This window comes from Neoarius graeffei, chromosome 20 (assembly GCF_027579695.1).
Source record: "Neoarius graeffei isolate fNeoGra1 chromosome 20, fNeoGra1.pri, whole genome shotgun sequence".
NCBI classification, from domain to species: Eukaryota; Metazoa; Chordata; class Actinopteri; order Siluriformes; family Ariidae; genus Neoarius; species Neoarius graeffei.
In genome coordinates, this window is record NC_083588.1 from 48,602,761 (window position 1) to 48,623,777 (window position 21,017).

Sequence of the window (21,017 nt, forward strand, 5' to 3'; positions counted from 1 at the left end):
CTGGGATAGGCTCCAGCTTGCCTGCGACCCTGTAGAACAGGATAAAGCGGCTAGAGATAAAGGATGGATGGATTATGAAAGTAATATCTCTGTATATTATGTACAGATTATGTACAATATTTGCTCATTTAAAAATAAGTTAAATTGTAATAAATATGTTTTCTAAAGCTTCTTCCTTGAATCCATAAGGGAGAATATTATGGGATGGTATTAGCCTTTGCTCCTCCAGTACTGTTGCAGGGGCTATTTCTTTAAATCTCTACAAAACTACGACACTCTTTCACAGCTTTCACTTTTCTTTTCGTCACCACACAAACAGAGAGGGAGAAGTGTTTGAATGGATGAGGGATAAATAAAATGCAAACAATGCTGCACCACGATGAGAAGATAAAGAAACAGAGGACGGCTGTTCGACTTGCATTTGCCTCAGGAATCGACTATTAACTAATTTAGCTCATCTGGACACGAAGGTAGAACTGAATGCCAGACTTCCTGTTGCAGCTTTGGCGCATATCGACTACTTTCTAAACTTTCTTTCTGATGTTTTAGTAGAATATATTGTGCTTTAGTTCAGTTAACTCAGCCCGTCGGTCAGTGCTTAAAATATTTGTGCTTAAAATACAATCTAGGTAATGTAAATGAATGAATAATAACAACAAAAACACGCTTCCCCCCCCCCTTATTTCTCCACATCTCAGTTGTCCGGAAGATGGCGGAAACGGGGCGCACGGTATGTGTTCGCGGACTTCCTGTTGATATGGAGCGCGAGCGTCTACAAGATAAACTGCTGATCCATTTTCTGCGCGAGCGGAACGGAGGAGGAGAGATCTCATCCATCAGCATTAAAGCAGCAGATCCGTGTGCTCTCATCACCTTTGAAGACAGCAGAGGTGTCTTCCTCCTCTTTCTTTCTCAGAGTGTATGCGAGTGACAAGTGAAAGCAATGAACATGATTAGATGACTAAAATCTCATCTCATCTCATTATCTCTAGCCGCTTTATCCTGTTCTACAGGGTCGCAGGCAAGCTGGAGCCTATCCCAGCTGACTACGGGCGAAAGGCGGGGTACACCCTGGACAAGTCGCCAGGTCATCACAGGGCTGACACATAGACACAGACAACCATTCACACTCACATTCACACCTACGGTCAATTTAGAGTCACCAGTTAACCTAACCTGCATGTCTTTGGACTGTGGGGGAAACCGGAGCACCCGGACGAAACCCACACGGACAACATGCAAACTCCGCACAGAAAGGCCCTCACCGGCCACAGGGCTCGAACCCAGGACCTTCTTGCTGTGAGGCGACAGCGCTAACCACTACACCACCGTGCCGCCCTAATATTTCTTAGTTCATTAGGAATTAAGTGAATTTTATGACCTCCCAACACAAGTTGCCTCATCAAAGCAAGGGTAGATAATTGATATAAGAAGCATTTTGTGTGTGTGTGAGATTTCTTCAAATGCTCCTTATATCTGACATCAATGACAAAATCAAATCTCATCTCATTATCTCTAGCCGCTTTATCCTTCTACAGGGTCGCAGGCAAGCTGGAGCCTATCCCAGCTGACTATCCCAGCTGGACAAGTCGCCAGGTCATCACATAGACACAGACAACCATTCACATTCACACCTACGCTCAATTTAGAGTCATCAGTTAACCTAACCTGCATGTCTTTGGACTGTGGGGGAAACCGGAGCACCCGGAGGAAACCCACATGGACAACATGCAAACTCCGCACAGAAAGGCCCTCGCCAGCCACAGGGCTCGAACCCAGGACCTTCTTGCTGTGAGGCGACAGCGCTAACCACTACACCACCGTGCCGCCCTAATATTTCTTAGTTCATTAGGAATTAAGTGAATTTTATGACCTCCCAACACAAGTTGCCTCATCAAAGCAAGGGTAGATAATTGATATAAGAAGCATTTTGTGTGTGTGTGAGATTTCTTCAAATGCTCCTTATATCTGACATCAATGACAAAATCAAATCTCATCTCATTATCTCTAGCCGCTTTATCCTTCTACAGGGTCGCAGGCAAGCTGGAGCCTATCCCAGCTGACTATCCCAGCTGGACAAGTCGCCAGGTCATCACATAGACACAGACAACCATTCACATTCACACCTACGCTCAATTTAGAGTCATCAGTTAACCTAACCTGCATGTCTTTGGACTGTGGGGGAAACCGGAGCACCCGGAGGAAACCCACATGGACAACATGCAAACTCCGCACAGAAAGGCCCTCGCCGGCCACAGGGCTCGAACCCAGGACCTTCTTGCTGTGAGGCGACAGCGCTAACCACTACACCACCGTGCCGCCCTAATATTTCTTAGTTCATTAGGAATTGAGTGAATTTTATGACCTCCCAACACAAGTTGCCTCATCAAAGCAAGGGTAGATAATTGATCTAAGAAGCATTTTGTGTTTGTGTGAGATTTCTTCAAATGCTCCTTATATCTGACAGCAATGACAAAATCAAATCTCATCTCATTATCTCTAGCCGCTTTATCCTTCTACAGGGTCGCAGGCAAGCTGGAGCCTATCCCAGCTGGACAAGTCGCCAGGTCATCACAGGGCTGACACATAGACACAGACAACCATTCACGGTCAATTTAGAGTCACCAGTTAACCTAACCTGCATGTCTTTGGACTGTGGGGGAAACCGGAGCACCCGGACGAAACCCACATGGACAACATGCAAACTCCGCACAGAAAGGCCCTCGCCGGCCCCGGGGCTCGAACCCAGGACCTTCTTGCTGTGAGGCGACAGCGCTAACCACTACACCACCGTGCCACCCTAATATTTCTTAGTTCATTAGGAATTAAGTGAATTTTATGACCTCCCAACACAAGTTGCCTCATCAAAGCAAGGGTAGATAATTGATCTAAGAAGCATTTTGTGTTTGTGTGTGTGTGAGATTTCTTCAAATGCTCCTTATATCTGACAGCAATGACAAAATCAAATCTCATCTCATTATCTCTAGCCGCTTTATCCTTCTACAGGGTCACAGGCAAGCTGGAGCCTATCCCAGCTGACTATGGGCGAAAGGCGGGGTACACCCTGGACAAGTCGCCAGGTCATCACAGGGCTGACACTTAGGCCAAGTTTACATTAGACCGTATCTGTCTCGTTTACTTCGCGGATGCACTGTCCGTTTACATTAAAACGCCTGGAAACGGGAATCCGCCAGGGTCCATGTATTCAATCCAAATCGTGTCTGGTCCGGTGCTGTGTAAACATTGAGAATACGCGGATACGCTGTGCTGAGCTCTAGCTGGCGTCGTCATTGGACAACGTCACTGTGACATCCACCTTCCTGATTCGCTGGCGTTGGTCATGTGACGCGACTGCTGAAAAACGGTGCGGACTTCCGCCTTGTATCACCTTTCATTAAAGAGTATAAAAGTATGAAAATACTGCAAATACTGATGCAAATACTGCCCATTGTGTAGTTATGATTGTCTTTAGGCTTGCCATCCTTCCACTTGCAAGTGGTAAGTGACGCGCATGCCCGACATGCACTGAGATCACACACACAGCGGCTCAGTCCCAAATCACTGCTCGTGCGCTATACTCGCGCGCTCTGTGAGCTGCGCAGGGCCGGAGTGCGCACCCTCCAGAGGGCACTCGCTGTTCAGGGCGGAGTGATTTGGAGCGCAGGATGCCTGCAGAGCCGAGTGTATCCGTGTATTGGCATTGCTATGTGCACGCGAATCGTGTATTGGCGTTGCTGTGTGCACACACTAATCGTTTTAAAAACGTTAATCTGATGATCCGCTGATATGGTCTAATGTAAACCCCACCATAGACACAGACAACCATTCACATTCACACCTACAGTCAATTTAGAGTCACCAGTTAACCTAACCTGCATGTCTTTGGACTGTGGGGGAAACCGGAGCACCCAGAGGAAACCCACGCGGACACGGGGAGAACATGCAAACTCCACACAGAAAGGCCCTCGCCGACCACGGGGCTCGAACCCGGGCCTTCTTATTGTGAGGCGACAGCGCTAACCACTACACCACCGTGCCACCCACAAAATCAAATGCTCTCATAATAATAATAGGTGGTGTAGTGGTTAGCTCACAGCAAGAAGGTTATGGGTTCGAGCCCAGCAGCCGGTGAGAGCCTTTCTGTGTAGAGTTTGCGTGGGTTTCCGCCAGGTGCTCCGGTTTCCTCCACAGTCCAAAGACATGTAGGTTAGGCTAATTGGTGGTTCTAAATTGACCGTGAGTGTGAATGGTTGTTTGTCTCTGTGTCAGTCCTGCGATAACCTGGCGACTTGTCCAGGGTGTCCCCTGCCTCTCGCACATAGTCAGATGGGACAGGCTCCATCTGACCCTGTAGAACAGGATAAGCGGCTACAGGTAATGGATGGAGGGTGGTGTGGCGGTTAGCACTGTCGCCTTACAGCAAGAAGGTCATGGGTTCAAGCCCAGTGGCTGGCGAGGGCCTTTCTGTGTAGAGTTTGCGTGGGTTTCCGCCAGGTGCTCCTGTTTCCCCCATAGTCCAAAGACATGTAGGTTAGGCTAATTGGTGGCTCTAAATTGACCGTGAGTGTGAATGGTTGTTTGTCTCTGTGTCAGGCCTGCGATAACCTGGCGACTTGTCCAGGGTGTACCCTGCCTCTCGCACATAGTCAGATGGGATAGGCTCCATCTGACCCTGTAGAACAGGATAAGCGGCTACAGATAATGGATGGAGGGTGGTGTAGCGGTTAGCAGTGTCGCCTTACAGCAAGAAGGTCATGGGTTCGAGCCCAGTGGCCAGTGAGGGCCTTTCTGTGTAGAGTTTGCATGTTCTCCCCATGGGTTTCTGCTGGGTGCTCTGGTTTCCCCCATAGTCCAAAGACATGTACAGTGGTGCTTGAAAGTTTGTGAACCCTTTAGAATTTTCTATATTTCTGCATAAATGTGACCTAAAACATAATCAGATTTTCACACAAATCCTAAAAGTAAATAAAGAGAACCCAGTGAAACAAATGAGACAAAAATATTATACTTGATCATTTATTTATTGGGGAAAATGATCCAATATTACATACCTGTGAGTGGCAAAAGTATGTGAATCTCTAGGATTAGCAGTTAATTTGAAGGTGAAATTAGAGTCAGGTGTTTTCAATCAATGGGATGACAATCAGGTGTGAGTGGGCACCCTGTTTTATTTAAAGAACAGGGATCTATCAAAGTCTGATCTTCACAACACGTTTGTGGAAGTGTATCATGGCGTGAACAAAGGAGATTTCCGAGGACTTCAGAAAAAGTGTTGTTGATGCTCACCAGGCTGGAAAAGGTTACAAAACCATCTCTAAAAAGTTTGGATTCCACCAATCCACAGTTAGACAGATTGTGTACAAATGGAGGAAATTCAAGACCATTGTTACCCTCACCAGGAGTGGTCGACCAACAAAGATCACGCCAAGAGCAAGGCGTGTAATAGTCGGCGAGGTCACAAAGGACCCCAGGGTAACTTCTAAGCAACTGAAGGCCTCTCTCACATTGGCTAATGTTAATGTTCATGAGCTCACCATCAGGAGAACACTGAACAACAATGGTGTGCATGGCAGGGTTGCAAGGAGAAAGCCACTGCTGTCCAAAAAGAACATTGCTGCTCATCTGCAGTTTGCTAAAGAGCATGTGGACAAGCCAGAAGGCTATTGGAAAAATGTTTTGTGGACTGATGAGACCAAAATAAAACTTTCTGGTTTAAATGAGAAGCGTTATGTTTGGAGAAAGGAAACACTGCATTCCAGCATAAGAACCTTATCCCATCTGTGAAACATGGTGGTGGTAGTATCATGGTTTGAGCCTGTTTTGCTGCATCTGGGCCAGGACGGCTTGCCATCATTGATGGAACAATGAATTCTGAATTATACCAGTGAAGTCTAAAGGAAAATGTCAGGACATCTGTCCATGAACTGAATCTCAAGAGAAGGTGGGTCATGCAGCAAGACAACGACCCTAAGCACACAAGTTGTTCTACCAAAGACTGGTTAAAGAATAAAGTTAAAGTTTTGGAATGGCCAAGTCAAAGTCCTGACCTTAATCCAATCGAAATGTTGTGGAAGGACCTGAAGTGAGCAGTTCATGTGGGGAAACCCACCAACATCCCAGAGTTGAAGCTGTTCTGTACAGCGGAATGGGCTAAAATTCCTCCAAGCCAGTGTGCAGGACTGATCAACAGTTACCGGAAACGTTTAGCTGCAGTTATTGCTGCACAAGGGGGTCACACCACATACTGAAAGCAAAGGTTCACATACTTTTGCCACTCACAGATATGTAATATTGGATAATTTTCCTCAATAAATAAATGACCAAGTATAAATATTTTTGTCTCATTTGTTTAACTGGGTTCTCTTTATCTACTTTTAGGACTCGTGTGAAAATCTGATGATGTTTAAGGTCATGTTTATGCAGAAAATTCTAAAGGGTTCACAATCTTTCGAGCACCACTGTAGGCTAGGCTAATTGGTGGCTCTAAATTGACTGTAGATGTGAGTGTGAATGGTTGTTTGTCTCTGTGTCAGCCCTGCGATACCCTGGCGATTTGTCCAGGGTGTACCCTGCCTCTCGCACATAGTCAGATAGGATAGGCTCCAGCTTGCCTTCGACCCTGTAGAACAGGATAAGTGGCTACAGATAATGGATGGAGGATGGTGTAGTGGTTAGTGCTGTTGCCTCACAGAAAGAAGGTCATGGGTTTGAGCCCAATGGCCGGTGAGGGCCTTTCTATGTAGAGTTTGCATGTTCTCCCTGTGGGTTTCCGCCGGGTGCTCCGGTTTCCCCCACAGTCCAAAGACATGTAGGATAGGCTAATTGGTGGCTCTAAATTAACTGTAGATGTGAGTATGAATGGTTGTTTGTCTCTGTGTCAGCCCTGCGATAACCTGGCGACTTGTCCAGGGTGTACCCCTCCTCTCACCCATAGTCAGATGGGATATCCTCCAGCTTGCCTGCAACCCTGTAGAACAGGATAAGCGGTTACAGATAATGGATGGATGGTGGTGTAGTGGTTAGCATTGTCACCTCACAGCAAGAAGGTTCTGGGTTTCAACCCAACAGCTGGTGACGGCTTTTCTGTGTGGAGTTTGCATGTTCTCCCCGTGTCTGCGTGGGTTTCCTCCGGGTGCTCCAGTTTCCCCCACAGTCCAAAGACATGCAGGTTAGGTTCATTGGTGGCTCTAAATTGACCGTAGGTGTGAATGGTTGTTTGTCTATGTGTCAGCCCTGTGATAACCTGGCGACTTGTCCAGGGTGTACCCTGCCTCTCACCCATAGTCAGCTGGGATAGGCTCCAGCTTGCCCACGGCTCTGTAGAACAGGATAAGCGGTTACAGACGATGGATGGATGGATAATAATAATAATCCCTAACCTGTGGCAGTTGCAGGGCTGTAAAAATCCCACAGTCATTTAATTTGGTCTTGAATGAAAAGATTGGATTGCGTACCTGCGTGCACTCATTGCACGTGACCAGATTCTTCCACAAGGCTTGGGAGATATTATTGCTAAAGCTAGCAAGCTAGTCGACAGCCATATGAATTAACAACAGCCATGTTTGTTGTTCACATGTTCTTACATGTGTACAAAACGTGAGGTAGTTAGATATGACAAGGATTACACTGCTCCCCACAATGCTATCTCTCTCAGACTCATTCTCCAGCAGCAATCAGACAGTTTGCATTCATGTGTTGTGGAGGAGTGGCTTTTGAGGGACGCATGACAGAAAGGGGTGAGATTTTTCATTTGGATACTTTGAAAATCTCGCTTACTCTTGCTCATTTCTCCAAAATTCCCTACCCTATTTTTAACCTCCTAGGGCCTAGCGGTCACATACGTGGACAGCACTTTTTAGAAATTCAGAACAAGAATCCACATATGTGGACATACTTTTTCTCAAAAAGTACATCTTATCAAAAGATGATGCTTAGTTTTTATTCTAATCAGGTTCTTATAAGCCCAAATAGCAAAAAGAAATAAAAAATGCATGTAAAAAAAACAGCTTGGGTCTTAGGAGGTTAAGGTACAAAAATATAGTGAGTGAAGAATTACATAAATTTTTGTTAAACTACAGATACTTTTGACATGTTTAAAAAAAATTGATTCCTACATTTAAAATACTGCCCTGACCTAGACATACAGTGCCCTCTGTGATTATTTGCACCCCTTGTAAAGGTTAGTAAAAAGGGTTAGAAAAAAAATCCACCTCTTGGTGAAGTAGCTTCATCTTATACTAAAAAATTGAGAAAAATCCAATTGAAATAAATTTATACAGAGAAAAACAAATCCCTCATCAAGGGATAATTTTCAACAAAAACACACCTGGAAATTATAGTGAAGCCCAGAAGTGTTTTATTCCTCTTAGGCCGTGGGCCGACGTAGATTATTGTGGTAAAGTGCCTCATAAATAACGTGAAGAGTATATCTCTACATGATAAAAAAGATCAATGTTTTTTTGCTATAAAATGAAAATGTTCTACTAAAAATACACTTTTGCTAGTTAGTAAATTGAACTTGAAAGTGGTCGATTTCGTTTACGGTTGCCATAGCGATGAACACGCTTTAGCTAATCAAATTGCGCCTAAGCCATCAGCTCGGTACATCCAAGATGGCAGCGCCCAACTCTGGGTGTGCGTGCCATGTTATCAACTTGGACAACGAGCCCATCATATCCTTTTCGGATACCTCATGGGAAAAATTATCCGAATGTATGGATACTTGGGCAGCTCTAGATGGCCCTGAAAAATTGTTAGTCAATTTCGACAGCCTTTCACGTACCAGTACTGGCTATCATCGCCGCTGTTACCAAAAGGCGTCAGATTCTGGAATTGAAATAAAGTGGAGCAACATGGATATTGCACCTGCTAGTGTCTTACAGTGTGTCAGTTGCAAATGTAAAAAGTCTTTTTGTGACTCTGCCAGATGTTCTTGCAGGAAGGCTGAAATTGAATGTTCCGATCTGTGTCACTGTGAAAGTTGCAGCAATCGTCATGTTACTCAGTGTGACAATGATGATAGTGAGGAGGAGTCATAAACCAAATGAGAAACATTGTGCAGAAAGTTATGTAGATTCATTTATGAATGTACAAAGGATTTAATAATGCAAATCCCTGTGTTAGGGATCAGTGTTTTGTACGTCATTGAACTTTGAGCATGGTTTCATTTAAACTGGTTCAAAATTTGTAAGTGTTAATAATGTTTTATATTGCAGTGTAATTTAAAATGTAAAACATAATTAACTGTTTCAAGAAAAACAGTTGTAGTTGTTCATTATCACTGTATGTTTTGTAAATATGAGACAATTTCTTTCCATACTGATGGAGTACCTTTTCTCATAAATTTCATTTTTACACAGACAGTATTCATTTTTAAATCTATTTTATTGCATAGTGAAAGGCAGTTGTGAGGAGAACATTTTATTTTTAGAAAGAGGAAGGTCTGCTGATTAAATTGATATATAGATATTGTAGTCACCAAAAAAATGAGGCCATTGAAAAATTTAGGCACAAATACAGCTTCGGCCCACGGTCTATCTCATACCATAGCATAGCAATTTGCCAAATATTATGAATGACACATTGTACTCTTTATCTGTTTAAGGTTGTGGAACCTCTGCAAAAACAAGTTAGTTTTCTATTCACTAGTGTTATAAGTTAACATCCAGCCTCTCTTCCCTTGTTGGAAAAAATTAAAGGTCTTACCTTTCCAGTGTCCAGCTGACTGACAGTAGAGACTGCCTTACCACAGAAAACGTCACCATAAGAACAATTAAACAGGTTTTTAATCAGTTTTGTTGAGCATCCACCTTACAAGTCCTTGTGTAAGTTGTTACTAGAGAAATGATGACAAATTTCAAGTTTTTTGTTGATATGTGCACAAGTACTTATTTGCTTGTTCTCCCACAGTAACATCATAACAATCTGCACAAGCATGCATTATCTACATACAAACCCGTTTCCAAAAAAGTTGGGATGCTGTGCAAGCTGTAAATAAAAACAGAACGTGATAATTTACAAATCATAGAAATCCTATATTTCATTGACAATAGTACAAAGACAACATATCAAATGTTGAAACTGAGAAATGTTTTTTTTTATATATATATGCTCATTTTGAATTTGATGCCAGCAGCACATTTCAAAACAGTTGGTACAGGGGTATGTTTACCACTGTGTTGTGTCACCCTATTCTTTTAACAACACTCTGTAAACACTCTGGGAACTGAGGAGACCACTTTCTGTAGTTTTGGAAGTGAAATGTTGCCCCATTCTTGCCTGATAGAGGATTTCAGATGGTTAACAGTTCAGGGTCTCCTTTGTTGTATTTTGTGCTTAATAATGTGCCAAATGTTTTCAAATGGGAGACAGGTCTGGATTGCAGGCAGGCCAGTTTAGCACCTGGACTCTTTTACTATGGAGCCATACATGCAGAATGTGGTTTGGCATTGTCTTGCTGAAATAAGCAAGGCCTTCCCTGAAAAACATGTCTGGATGGCAGCATGTTGCTCCAAAACCTGTATATATCGTTCAGTATTAATGGAGCTTTCCCAAATGTGCAAGCTATCCATGACATGTGCCCTAATGCACTCTCATACCATCACAGATACTGGCTCTTGCACTGCACTGATAACAAGCCGGATGAGCCCTCTCTTCTTTAGCCCAGAGAATGCAGTGTCCATGATTTCCAAAAAGAATTTCACATTTTGAATCATTAGACCGGGCGGCACGGTGGTGTAGTGGTTAGCGCTGTCGCCTCACAGTAAGAAGGTCCTGGGTTCGAGCCCCGGGGCCGGCGAGGGCCTTTCTGTGTGGAGTTTGCATGTTCTCCCCGTGTCCGCGTGGGTTTCCTCCGGGTGCTCCGGTTTCCCCCACAGTCCAAAGACATGCAGGTTAGGTTAACTGGTGACTCTAAATTGACCGTAGGTGTGAGTGTGAATGGTTGTCTGTGTCTATGTGTCAGCCCTGTGATGACCTGGCGACTTGTCCAGGGTGTACCCCGCCTTTCGCCTGTAGTCAGCTGGGATAGGCTCCAGCTTGCCTGCGACCCTGTAGAAGGTTAAAGCGGCTAGAGATAATGAGATAATGAGAATGAATCATTAGACCACAGGACAGTTTTCCACTTCGCCTCAGTCCATCATAAATGAGCTCAGGCCCAGAGAAGGTGGCAGTGTTTCTGGATATTGTTTATATATGGTTTTAACTTGCATTTGTGGATCCAGTGTTCACAGATGATGGTTTGGAAGTGATCCTGAGCCCATGCAGTGATTTCCACTGCAGAATCATGTCTGTTTTTAATGCAATGCCACTTGAGGGCCCAAAGATCACAAGCATCCAATGTTGGGTTTCAGCTTTGTCCCTTGTGTACAGAGATTAAAAGATTCAGAGAATCTGGAGAAATGATATTACCGTATGTACCATAGATGATGTGATCCCCAAATTCTTTGCAATTTTACGTTAAGGGACGTTATTCTTAAATTGTTGCACTATTTGCCTACACAGTCTTTCACAGAGTGGTGAACTCCTCCCAATCTTTACTTCTGAGAGACTCCACCTTTCTGGACTGGTCTTTTGGTACTCAGTCAATCATATTATTGACCTGTTGCCAATTAACCTAGTTAGGTTTTTTTGTTGGTGTTGTTTTTGAATTGCACAATTTTTCCAGCCTTTTGTTGCCCTGTTCCAACTTCTTTGAAACATGTTGCTAGCATTAAAATTAAAATGAGCATATATTTTTTAAAAGACAACAAAATTTATCAGTTTCAACATTTGATTTGCCTTTGTACTATTTTCAACGAAATATAGGGGTTCCATGATTCGCAAGTCACATTCTGTTTTTATTTACAGTTTACACAGCGTCCTAAATTCGGAATATCCAAACAGAATATAATGGAATATTAGTGTGCATGTAAACATATGGACATAAGTGATGAAGTCAAGCATAAGTGACAAGACAGGAAACTGAACAAAACCAGTGATGATAAAAGAAAAAGTACAAACTTTGTGAGGAGTGACATACGTCACCTCTCAACTACCTTCTGACCAATCCGATTCAAGCATTTAATAAAATGTGTAGCATAATCAACATTTCACCTGGCAAAAAGGAATATATTCTGCACATAGTTGGTTAATGTATCCTTCTTGGACTTCCTACAGTTGCTCTCAGTGCGTCCAGTCATAGACCACATATTTTAGAGGTGGATGGCAGGATGTATGAACTTTCTCTGAGTTTTCCATCGCAGAATTCACTGCACATGAACAAGGTATGCAAGGAGGACAAACATGCATCAATTAAATATTCATGATATAGTTGCTTTTTCTTAAGCCTAGTAATATAAATGCAGCCCTGTTATGTTTCTCATGTTTGCTTCTTGTTACACATTTCTCTTCAGGTAATCCTTGATATGTCTGTGACCATAGACTGTAAACACTTGCCACGTGCTGAAGAGACTCTAAAAACTCTCACTGAAAAATTTCCAGACCTTGATGTTCATTACATTAAGCATCAGAGGCACTGCACCTTAAAGGGACCGTACTCAGAGGTTAATGATGTTGTATCGGACTTGATAAAGCTCCTTGTAGACTTTGAACCTCCAGGTGATCAAAGTTTGTTCTTTACCCAAGAAACTGATAGAGTCCATTTCCATCAAAAAGGAAAAGACAACCCTCCAGACCAACCGCATGGGTTTCACTTGGGTGGAGATGTTTCTTTGCCTCAGGAATCCAGGTATCCAAGTCCAAAAGTGAACAGCGTAAAACCATCACAGGCACAAACACACTCTGATGAGAAGATAAAAGCCTGGGTAGATGCAGTAGATGCGGAGGCTCGCTCTCTCATCATGGAAGCAGATGTATTTGCATATCTATGCAGCAAAAGTGACGAGTACAGGAGTATATTGCAAAACCATGGGGTACATGTGGTTGACGTTACATCTGCAGGAGTCACCACACTGTACTTGCAATCCAGTGCAAAAATTAAGAGTGGGTCAAAAGAAGAAAAACATATGAACCATGCTTGCAAGGAGCTGAGTCAGCTTTACCAGCAGGTGGAGGGTAATTTGAGAAGAGTTCAGATTCCAAGAAATGTCCTTAACCTACATGGAGAACAAACTGTAGCATTCAAGGACTTGGAGTCATTGCTGCCCAGGGTGCTGCTCAGCTATGATCAGACCCACGTTTATATTGTAGGTGAGAGCAGTGAAGTCTCTCAGGCCAAACAGATCCTCCTGTTTGGTTCACCTGATGAGAACTTGAGAGCAAAGCAAGAAATCTCACTTCCATCATCTCCCTCTTACTCCCCAATTTCTGAATCGGAGACAGTGCAGGTTGCCGGAGCAAGCAGTGAATTGAGTACAATAACACCTAAAATGAGAGTCTCTCATGCTGAGAGAAGAGTAAGGACTGGGGAGGAATACAAACTGGCTGCTCGATTTAAGAACTCTGACATGGGCTTACTGGGGTTTGGCCCTGTAGACAGAGGGAGAGCGAGAGAGCGTCAAGAGTTAACCAAAGGCAGTGACACATTAACACTGGCATCAAATTCTTCCCTTGGTACAGCAAGTACAGTCAATAATGACCAGGCCAGGGCTTCTCAGGTTAGTGCTTTCAAAATCACTGGTGTAGATAATGTAGATGATGATATATTGTTTCAGAAGATGGAACCAGTGTCCTATACATGCACATCGAGAAACAACGGTCAGGTCTCAAACAAAACATTCAAAGCTCTACTTAACACAGCTGTGGATGCCCTTACAGGGCTTGAAAAACTGGACAAGAATACAGGCTCAACATTAGAATCTACAACCCCCTCTACTTCTTCCTTAAGAAGGACAAATAGTTTTTCAGGCCAGCCATTAGGAAAACAGGAGACACAAAAGACTGAAATCAATGAAAAGTCAGGTCTTGCCACAAATTCTTTTAGGAGACCAAGATCCGGTAGCCTAAATAGTAGGATATCTGCAAAGGCAGTTCCAAGTAGCACCATATCAAGTACAGTCACTGTACCTACACTGATGTGGAGTTATATAAAAAAGGCACATCACTCTGATCTAAATTCTATGATCTCTGATCTACAAGTTTCTGAAAGCCCCATAGACAAGTGTAAGACCATAGTTCTTCTAAAGGGTTCACCATCATCCAAGGTTAAACAATGTCAGCGTGAACTTCAGAAGTTAGTTGAAGTGATAGATTTAGACTTTTGTGTTCAAAACCTTCAACTGGCAGACCTTGGTGTAACTGAAGACAATGAGATATTCAAAGAATGCTGCTCGAACATATGCTCACACTTCAACAAAGTTGTAATGCAGCATGTAAAGGATGCTATTTTCCTGATGGGGCCCAAATCCCCATGTTCTCAAGCCAGTGAAATGTTAAAAGATCTGTTTCCTAATGGATTTTCTAATTTTGAATCTTCTGTTGGTACCTTGACCCATCAGAGAAGTATAGATCAGAGTCAGGCAAATGCATCAGCTAACGAGACAATTAAAAGCAATAGTCAGATTAGACCAAATCAAACCAAAGCTAATACTGAGAATCCTGCAAAAGGCAGACTTAAAGGATACAAATCTGAGTCCAGGAATGTAGCTTATACGCAATCACCGAAGCCAGTTACCAAGGAGGTGCTTAAGAAGACTTCAGATTTGGAAATAAGCAAGACTGGCCCATTATCTGGCAAATCTTCTGAAGGAAGTGGCGTGCTATTGAGAATGAGGGATGACTGTCAGAAGCCTTTATCACTCACAACACAGAAAACCCAAAAAGCAACTACTCCGACTTTGAAACAGACCAACTTACCAATCAGTAAACAGTTGGAATCTTGTGTGTGTGGAGAGAGCGGTGCACAAACAAGCTGTGGTACTTTTCTGTGCTCCAACTGTACTCCATTTCATGGTCATTGTATAGCATGCTCTAAAGTGAATGCAGCCAGAAAATCATCCAAGGAAATGCAAGTTCCTCCACTCAAAGAGAAGAAGAATATAGAAGAGCTCAAAGGAAAAGAAGTCGATACAAGACAACAACAACAGGAAGGCATCCAGGGCACCATGAGGTGTTCAGAGTTGCCAGTGAGCCTGCCAGGATACGAGCAATACAGAATAGCCAAGATTACCTACTCCATACCTGATGGCATACAGGGAGTACGAGTGATTCCTTCCTATCTTATTTTTATATTAGAAATGTCATTTTATTGTACTCATATCTATTTTATGCCTCACATAGGAGGAACATCCTAACCCTGGGTTACCATTCCAAGGAGGTGAATTTGTGGCCTATTTGCCACTCAGTTCACAGGGGCAGAGTTTACTGCTATGCCTGGAGGAAGCATTTAAGCAAGGGTTTACCTTTACTGTTTGCCCAAGTAATGATATTGGCAGAGCAAAAATAACCTGGAGCAGAATCCCGCATAAGACCAATATCACAGGAGGGAAGAGTGGGTGAGTTTCATTGCACAAATTAAAGCAAAACAAATAATGAAAAGTATGACAAGAGGGAAACATGGTAGTAAGCCTGTTTGTAAAGAATGAATTTCATGTTTATTGACAAACAAAAACAAAGCGGTTTGGTATGTTACAATGGGCTGGGGAAATTGACAATAATAGTAATTCATTAATTTTATTTGTTGCTTATCCATTATGGGTTGCAGGTGAGCTAAAGCCAGTCCCAACTGTCATTGGGCTAAAGACAGGGTACACCCTGGACAGGTCGCCAGTCTATAGGCCCTTTCACATTTGAAATCCGTTATCATATGAGGTAAAAACAACACGGAATAGATTAAAAAAAATTTAATTCAGACTCAATTTTCCATAACAGAAAAGTAACGGATATTGTGTATTCCCACCTGACTGTATTTAATGGAATATTACAGAGCATAACCCTCTGCGAGGCATGTAAAACATGCGAGACCGGATATGACCTATAATTCACAAGGCACCAAGTCCATACTGTTGTGAAAAGCCCAAGCCGGGACATTAGTTAGTTAGCAACACTGCAGCATCACGAACAGTACCAGATATCTGTTGAGCAATTTTGTCTTCGGCACGAACAGCCAACAGTTCTTTGATTATGGTGTTGTTCCAGTTTCCAGCTATACAGTGGTGCTTGAAAGTTTGTGAACCCTTTAGAATTTTCTATATTTCTGCATAAATATGACCTAAAACATCATTGGATTTTCACACAAGTCCTAAACGTAGATAAAGAGAACCAGTTTAAACAAATGAGACAAAAATATTATACTTGGTCATTTATTTATTGAGGAAAATGATTCAATATTACATATCTGTGAGTGGCAAAAGTATGTGAACCTTTGTGTTCAGTATCTGGTGTGACCCCCTTGTGCAGCAATAACTGCAACTAAACATTTCCGGTAACTGTTGATCAGTCCTGCACACCGGCTTGGAGGAATTTTAGCCCATTCCTCCGTACAGAACAACTTCAACTCTGGGATGTTGGTGGGTTTCCTCACATGAACTGCTCAATTCAGGTCCTTCCACAACATTTCGATTGGATTAAGGTCAGGACTTTGACTTGGCCATTCCAAAACATTAACTTTATTCTTCTTTAACCATTCTTTGGTAGAACGACTTGTGTGTTTAGGGTTGCTGTCTTGCTGCATGACTCACCTTCTCTTGAGATTTAGTTCATGGACAGATGTCCTGATATTTTCCTTTAGAATTCGCTGGTATAATTCAGAATTCCTTGTTCCAACAATGATGGCAAACCATCCTGGCCCAGACGCAGCAAAACAGGCCCAAACCGTGATACTACCACCACCATGTTTCACAGAAGGGATAAGGTTCTTATGTTGGAATGCAGTGCTTTCCTTTCTCCAAACATAACGCTTCTCATTGAAACCAAAAAGTTCTATTTTGATCTCATTTGTCCACAAAACATTTTCCAATAGCCTTCTGGCTTGTCCACATGATCTTTAGCAAACTGCAGATGAGCAGCAATGTTCTTTTTGGAGAGCAGTGGCTTTCTCCTTGCAACCCTGCCATGCACACCATTGTTGTTCAGTGTTCTCCTGATGGTGGACTCATGAACATTGGCTAATGTTAATGTGAGAGAGGTCTTCAGTTGCTTAGAAGTTACCTTGGGGTCCTTTGTGACCTCACCGACTATTACACACCTTGCTCATGGAGTGATCTTTGTTGGTCGACCACTCCTGGGGAGGGTAACAATGGTCTTGAATTTCCTCCATTTGTACACAATCTGTCTGACTGTGGATTGGTGGAGTCCAAACTCTTTAGAGATGGTTTTGTAACCTTTTCCAGCCTGATGAGCATCAACAACGCTTTTTCTGAGGTCCTCAGAAATCTCCTTTGTTCGTGTCATGATACACTTCCACAAACATGTGTTGTGAAGATCAGACTTTGATAGATCCCTGTTCTTTAAATAAAACAGGGTGCCCACTCACACCCGATTGTCATCCCATTGAATGAAAACACCTGACTTTAATTTCACCTTCAAATTAACTGCTAATCCTAGAGGTTCACATACTTTTACCACTCACAGATATGTAATATTGGATCATTTTCCTCAATAAATAAATGACCAAGTATAATATTTTTGTCTCATTTGTTTAACTGGGTTCTCTTTATCTACTTTTAGGACTTGTGTGAAAATATGATGATGTTTTAGGTCATATTTATGCAGAAATATAGGAAATTCTAAAGGGTTCACAAACTTTCAAGCACCACTGTATCTGCCAATGTTTTGTTTGTTTACCGTTTTGAATTTGGTGCCGGTTGTTTTAAAATTGAGGCGGTATGAGTAGTTCCATGTAGTTATAATGCATCACTGCATTATCATTTACATCGTCAGCAACGTAACTGCTGGTCACACCACATTATTCCAGTGGCTCTGATTCCCACTGGAACCATGGCAAAAGATTTCCATAAATGTTACTAGATTCCTCTGGGATAGATTAACATTTTAACTTTGCTGTCTTGATCCCCATTCTCACACGACGCCATTACAGCATAATAGTGGAAAATATTTTGTTTTCAGTGTGAATAGGAATGGGGTATATCATGGGGCTAACACAGAAACAGATATTCACATTTCACACTTATGGACAATTTAGAGTAGCCAGTAAACCAAATCTGCACATGTTTGAACTGTGGGAAGAAACCGGAGCACCCAGAGGAAACCCACGCAGGCATGAAGAGAACATGCAAACTCCATACAGAAAGGCTTCAGTCACCCATCAGGTTCGAACCCAGAATCTGCTCACTGTGAGGTGACAGTGCTATTCACTGCACCGCTGTGCTGCCCGCAACGTCCATCCATCCATTTTCTCTACCGCTTATCTGTCAGGTTCACAGGTGAGCTGGAGCCAGTCCAGCTCACCAGTCTGTCATGGGGCTAAGGCTACATCCACACTAATACATTTTAGTTTTAAGATGCATTACTTTTGCTACGTTTCGACCTGTCCTCCACATTACTCCAGAGTTTTATAGGTGGTGTAGTGGTTAGCACTGCCGGCTCACAGCAAGAAGGTTCTGGGTTCGAGCCCAGTGGCCGACGGGGGCCTTTGTGTGTGGAGTTTGCATGTTCTACCTGTGTCTGCGTGGGTTTCCTCCGGGTGCTCTGGTTTCCCCTACAGTCCAAAGACATGCAGGTTCGGCTAAGTGGTGGCTCTAAATTGACCGTAGGTGTGTGAATGGTTGTCTGTGTCTATGTGTCAGCCCTGCGATGACCTGGTGACTTGTCCAAGGTGTACCCCGCCTCTCGCCCGTAGTCAGCTGGGATAGGCTCCAGCTTGCCCGTGACCCTGCAAAGGATAAGTGGTTACAGATAATGGATGGATGGATGCTGGCCCTGTTTTAATTTGAGAACTCCAGGATAGCATTTTAGTCTAGATGGGCAAAAACAAAAACATTTGGAAACGATGACACAGACACCCACATTCGCTTCCTGACTGGGTCTTATCAGTCGTGATACAGTATATCCTTCCCTGATTCATCACGCCCCTGTCACATGACCCTTTTCCAGAAGAAAACAAGTAGCATCAGTTGTTTATATGGCACACGCATGCCTAATGTATGTAAATAGTCATGTGGTGTGTTTTCAGGCATGTTAGTATGGACGGAGATTACTTCTGATACGGAGCTAAATAAAACACTCTTTTGGATGGAGATGGCTTTAGTTTTAAAATGCTGTTTTAAAACTAAAATGTAGTCATGTTGAGCCATTCCAGATAACCATTCACACTTACATTCATACCTATGGGCAATTTAGTGTAGCCGGTTGACTTAGGTGGTGTTTACATTAGACCGTATCCGTCTCGTTTTCGTCGCGGATGCACTGTCCGTGCACATTAAAACGCCGGGAAACGACTCCACAGGCGGAACAACTTGAATCCGCCAGGGCCCACGTATTCAACCCAGTTCGTATCTGATCCGGTGCTGTGTAAACATTGAGGAACGAGGAAACGCAGTGCTGAGCTCTAGCTGACGTCGTCATTGGAAAACGTCACTGTGACATCCACCTTCCTGATTCGCTGGCGTTGGGATCACACACACACAGCGGCTCAGTCCCGAATCACTGCTCGTGCGCTTCACTCGCGCGCTCTGTGAGCTGCGCAGGGCCGGAGTGCGCACCCTCCAGAGGGCACTCGCTGTTCAGGGCGGAGTGATTTGGAGCGCAGGAGGAAGCGCTGAGCCGCACTGAGGTTTATTTACACATTTCAACTTATTTACCTCCTTCAGGCGCTTAAACTCAGTGAGAACATGAACATCACAGCCAGGTGTGTTTATCTGCTGGAGAAGGTGTTCGCTTACCATCCTTCCACTTGCAAGTGGTGAGTGACTTGCGCATGCCCGATATGCACTGGGATCATGTGACGTGCCGTCTAATTAGTCATGTGATTAGCGTATCCGTGTATTGGCGTTGCTGTGTGCACGCGAATCGTTTTAAAAACGTTAATCTGATGATCCGCTGATACGGTCTAATGTAAACACCACCTTAATCTGCATGTCTTTGGACTGGGGAAGGAAACCAGAGCATGGTGAGAAGATGCAAGCTCCATATTGAAAGGCTCCAGGCGGCCAAAAGTTTTGAACCCAAATCCTGCTTGCGGTGAAGTGATGGTGCTAACTGCTGCACCACCGTGCCACCCACAATATAACAGATATCTAAACTAATGAATTAAATTGCTTCTTCATTAACAAGGTTTCTAACTGTTTGTGTCTCTCTCTCTTCAGGAATGGATATCCCGACTCCACATATCTCAAAGACTTGTCTGAGGCATTGAGGACTTGTGGGATTGAAGGGGTTTAAGTGAAAATGCAGTGAAATTTGGATATCTTGACTTCAACAGCAACCCCAGTCCTAATTTGTTTTTGCATTTAAGTTAATATAAAATAAATATGTTTTAGAATACATAGTCACTGCTACATAGTAGTGTATGAAGAAAAATACTGAATTGTGTTGTACCTGTGACATTTAAATTCTTGAAGAATACCAGTATTTAATTTCTTATAGCTTTGTTTATTGATCAAAGTAATTATTAGATAGTATTTTATACATCACTGTATAAACTGAAGGTAAAATGGTTATTTCAAGAGTGGTCAGTTCATATTGTGTAAGAAAGCAGCTTTTTTGACATAAAACCTTGAATCGCTAAGTTTTGAACGTCAACACCATCATCGCCTGATTGTCCATATATTTTGCTTTGTAAAAAATGTAAATCATTTTGCGACATTAAATTTTTATATCTTATAAAGTTTTAACACAACACTCACTCACTTTTAAGCACAGCATTTTCTTATCCTTCTCACTTAATTCCCCGGTCAGCCTGTTTTGGTCATCAATTTATTTTCTATCCACATCGCTCCAAGTAACTTTCTTCTGTTTCTCATCATAGCACAAATATGTATTTTATTTCCTTCTGTTAAAGCACTTACGGTATTTTTGGGTGTAGCTTAAAGCATTGCTGGAACACAATGGCGTCAGTAAGATATTTCCATTCTAGTGTCAGATTTCACTTCCCTCAATTCCACTGTAAAACTGTTGTGTCT

The 21,017-nt window shown here is 42.9% G+C and overlaps 2 protein-coding genes across 15 annotated transcripts in view; one reads left to right on the forward strand and one right to left on the reverse strand.

Moving 5' to 3' along the window:
• LOC132868741 (ankyrin repeat and SOCS box protein 16-like) overlaps positions 1–20,993 on the reverse strand; it is a 49,368-nt gene extending 28,375 nt beyond the window's left edge. For 3 of the 13 annotated variants that reach the window (XM_060901872.1, XM_060901878.1, XM_060901871.1), the window contains exons 1-3: positions 20,746–20,884; positions 12,094–12,248; positions 9,706–9,835 (exon numbers count right to left, since the gene is read on the reverse strand). The gene's annotated coding sequence lies outside the window, so the exon portion shown is untranslated. The other 10 variants (XM_060901879.1, XM_060901880.1, XM_060901874.1 and 7 more) reach the window with 9 other exon arrangements.
• Positions 272–20,749, forward strand: si:busm1-163l24.3 (uncharacterized). 2 transcript variants are annotated; one of them, XR_009650888.1, is made up of 7 exons: positions 272–470; positions 699–890; positions 12,157–12,263; positions 12,393–15,134; positions 15,217–15,431; positions 15,641–15,747; positions 20,202–20,749. XR_009650888.1 is itself a non-coding variant. In XM_060901870.1 (6 exons), exons 2-6 carry the CDS (start codon positions 710–712, stop codon positions 20,275–20,277), a joined length of 3,321 nt encoding a protein of 1,106 aa, XP_060757853.1. In that variant the 5' UTR covers positions 273–470; positions 699–709; the 3' UTR covers positions 20,278–20,745. The 2 variants fall into 2 exon arrangements, 1 of the variants encoding a protein (XP_060757853.1); XM_060901870.1 differs by lacking the exon at positions 15,641–15,747 and having other exon boundaries at positions 273–470; positions 20,202–20,745.
• Positions 20,994–21,017: the final 24 nt, after the last annotated feature.

Coding starts and splice junctions, on each gene's coding strand:
- si:busm1-163l24.3 (XM_060901870.1), top strand. CDS start 710: ATGGCGGAAACGGGGCGCACGGTATGTGTTCGCGGACTTCCTGTTGAT. Junction 891..12,156: donor CACCTTTGAAGACAGCAGAG/GTGTCTTCCTCC, acceptor GACTTCCTACAG/TTGCTCTCAGTGCGTCCAGT. Junction 15,135..15,216: donor TACCTGATGGCATACAGGGA/GTACGAGTGATT, acceptor TGCCTCACATAG/GAGGAACATCCTAACCCTGG.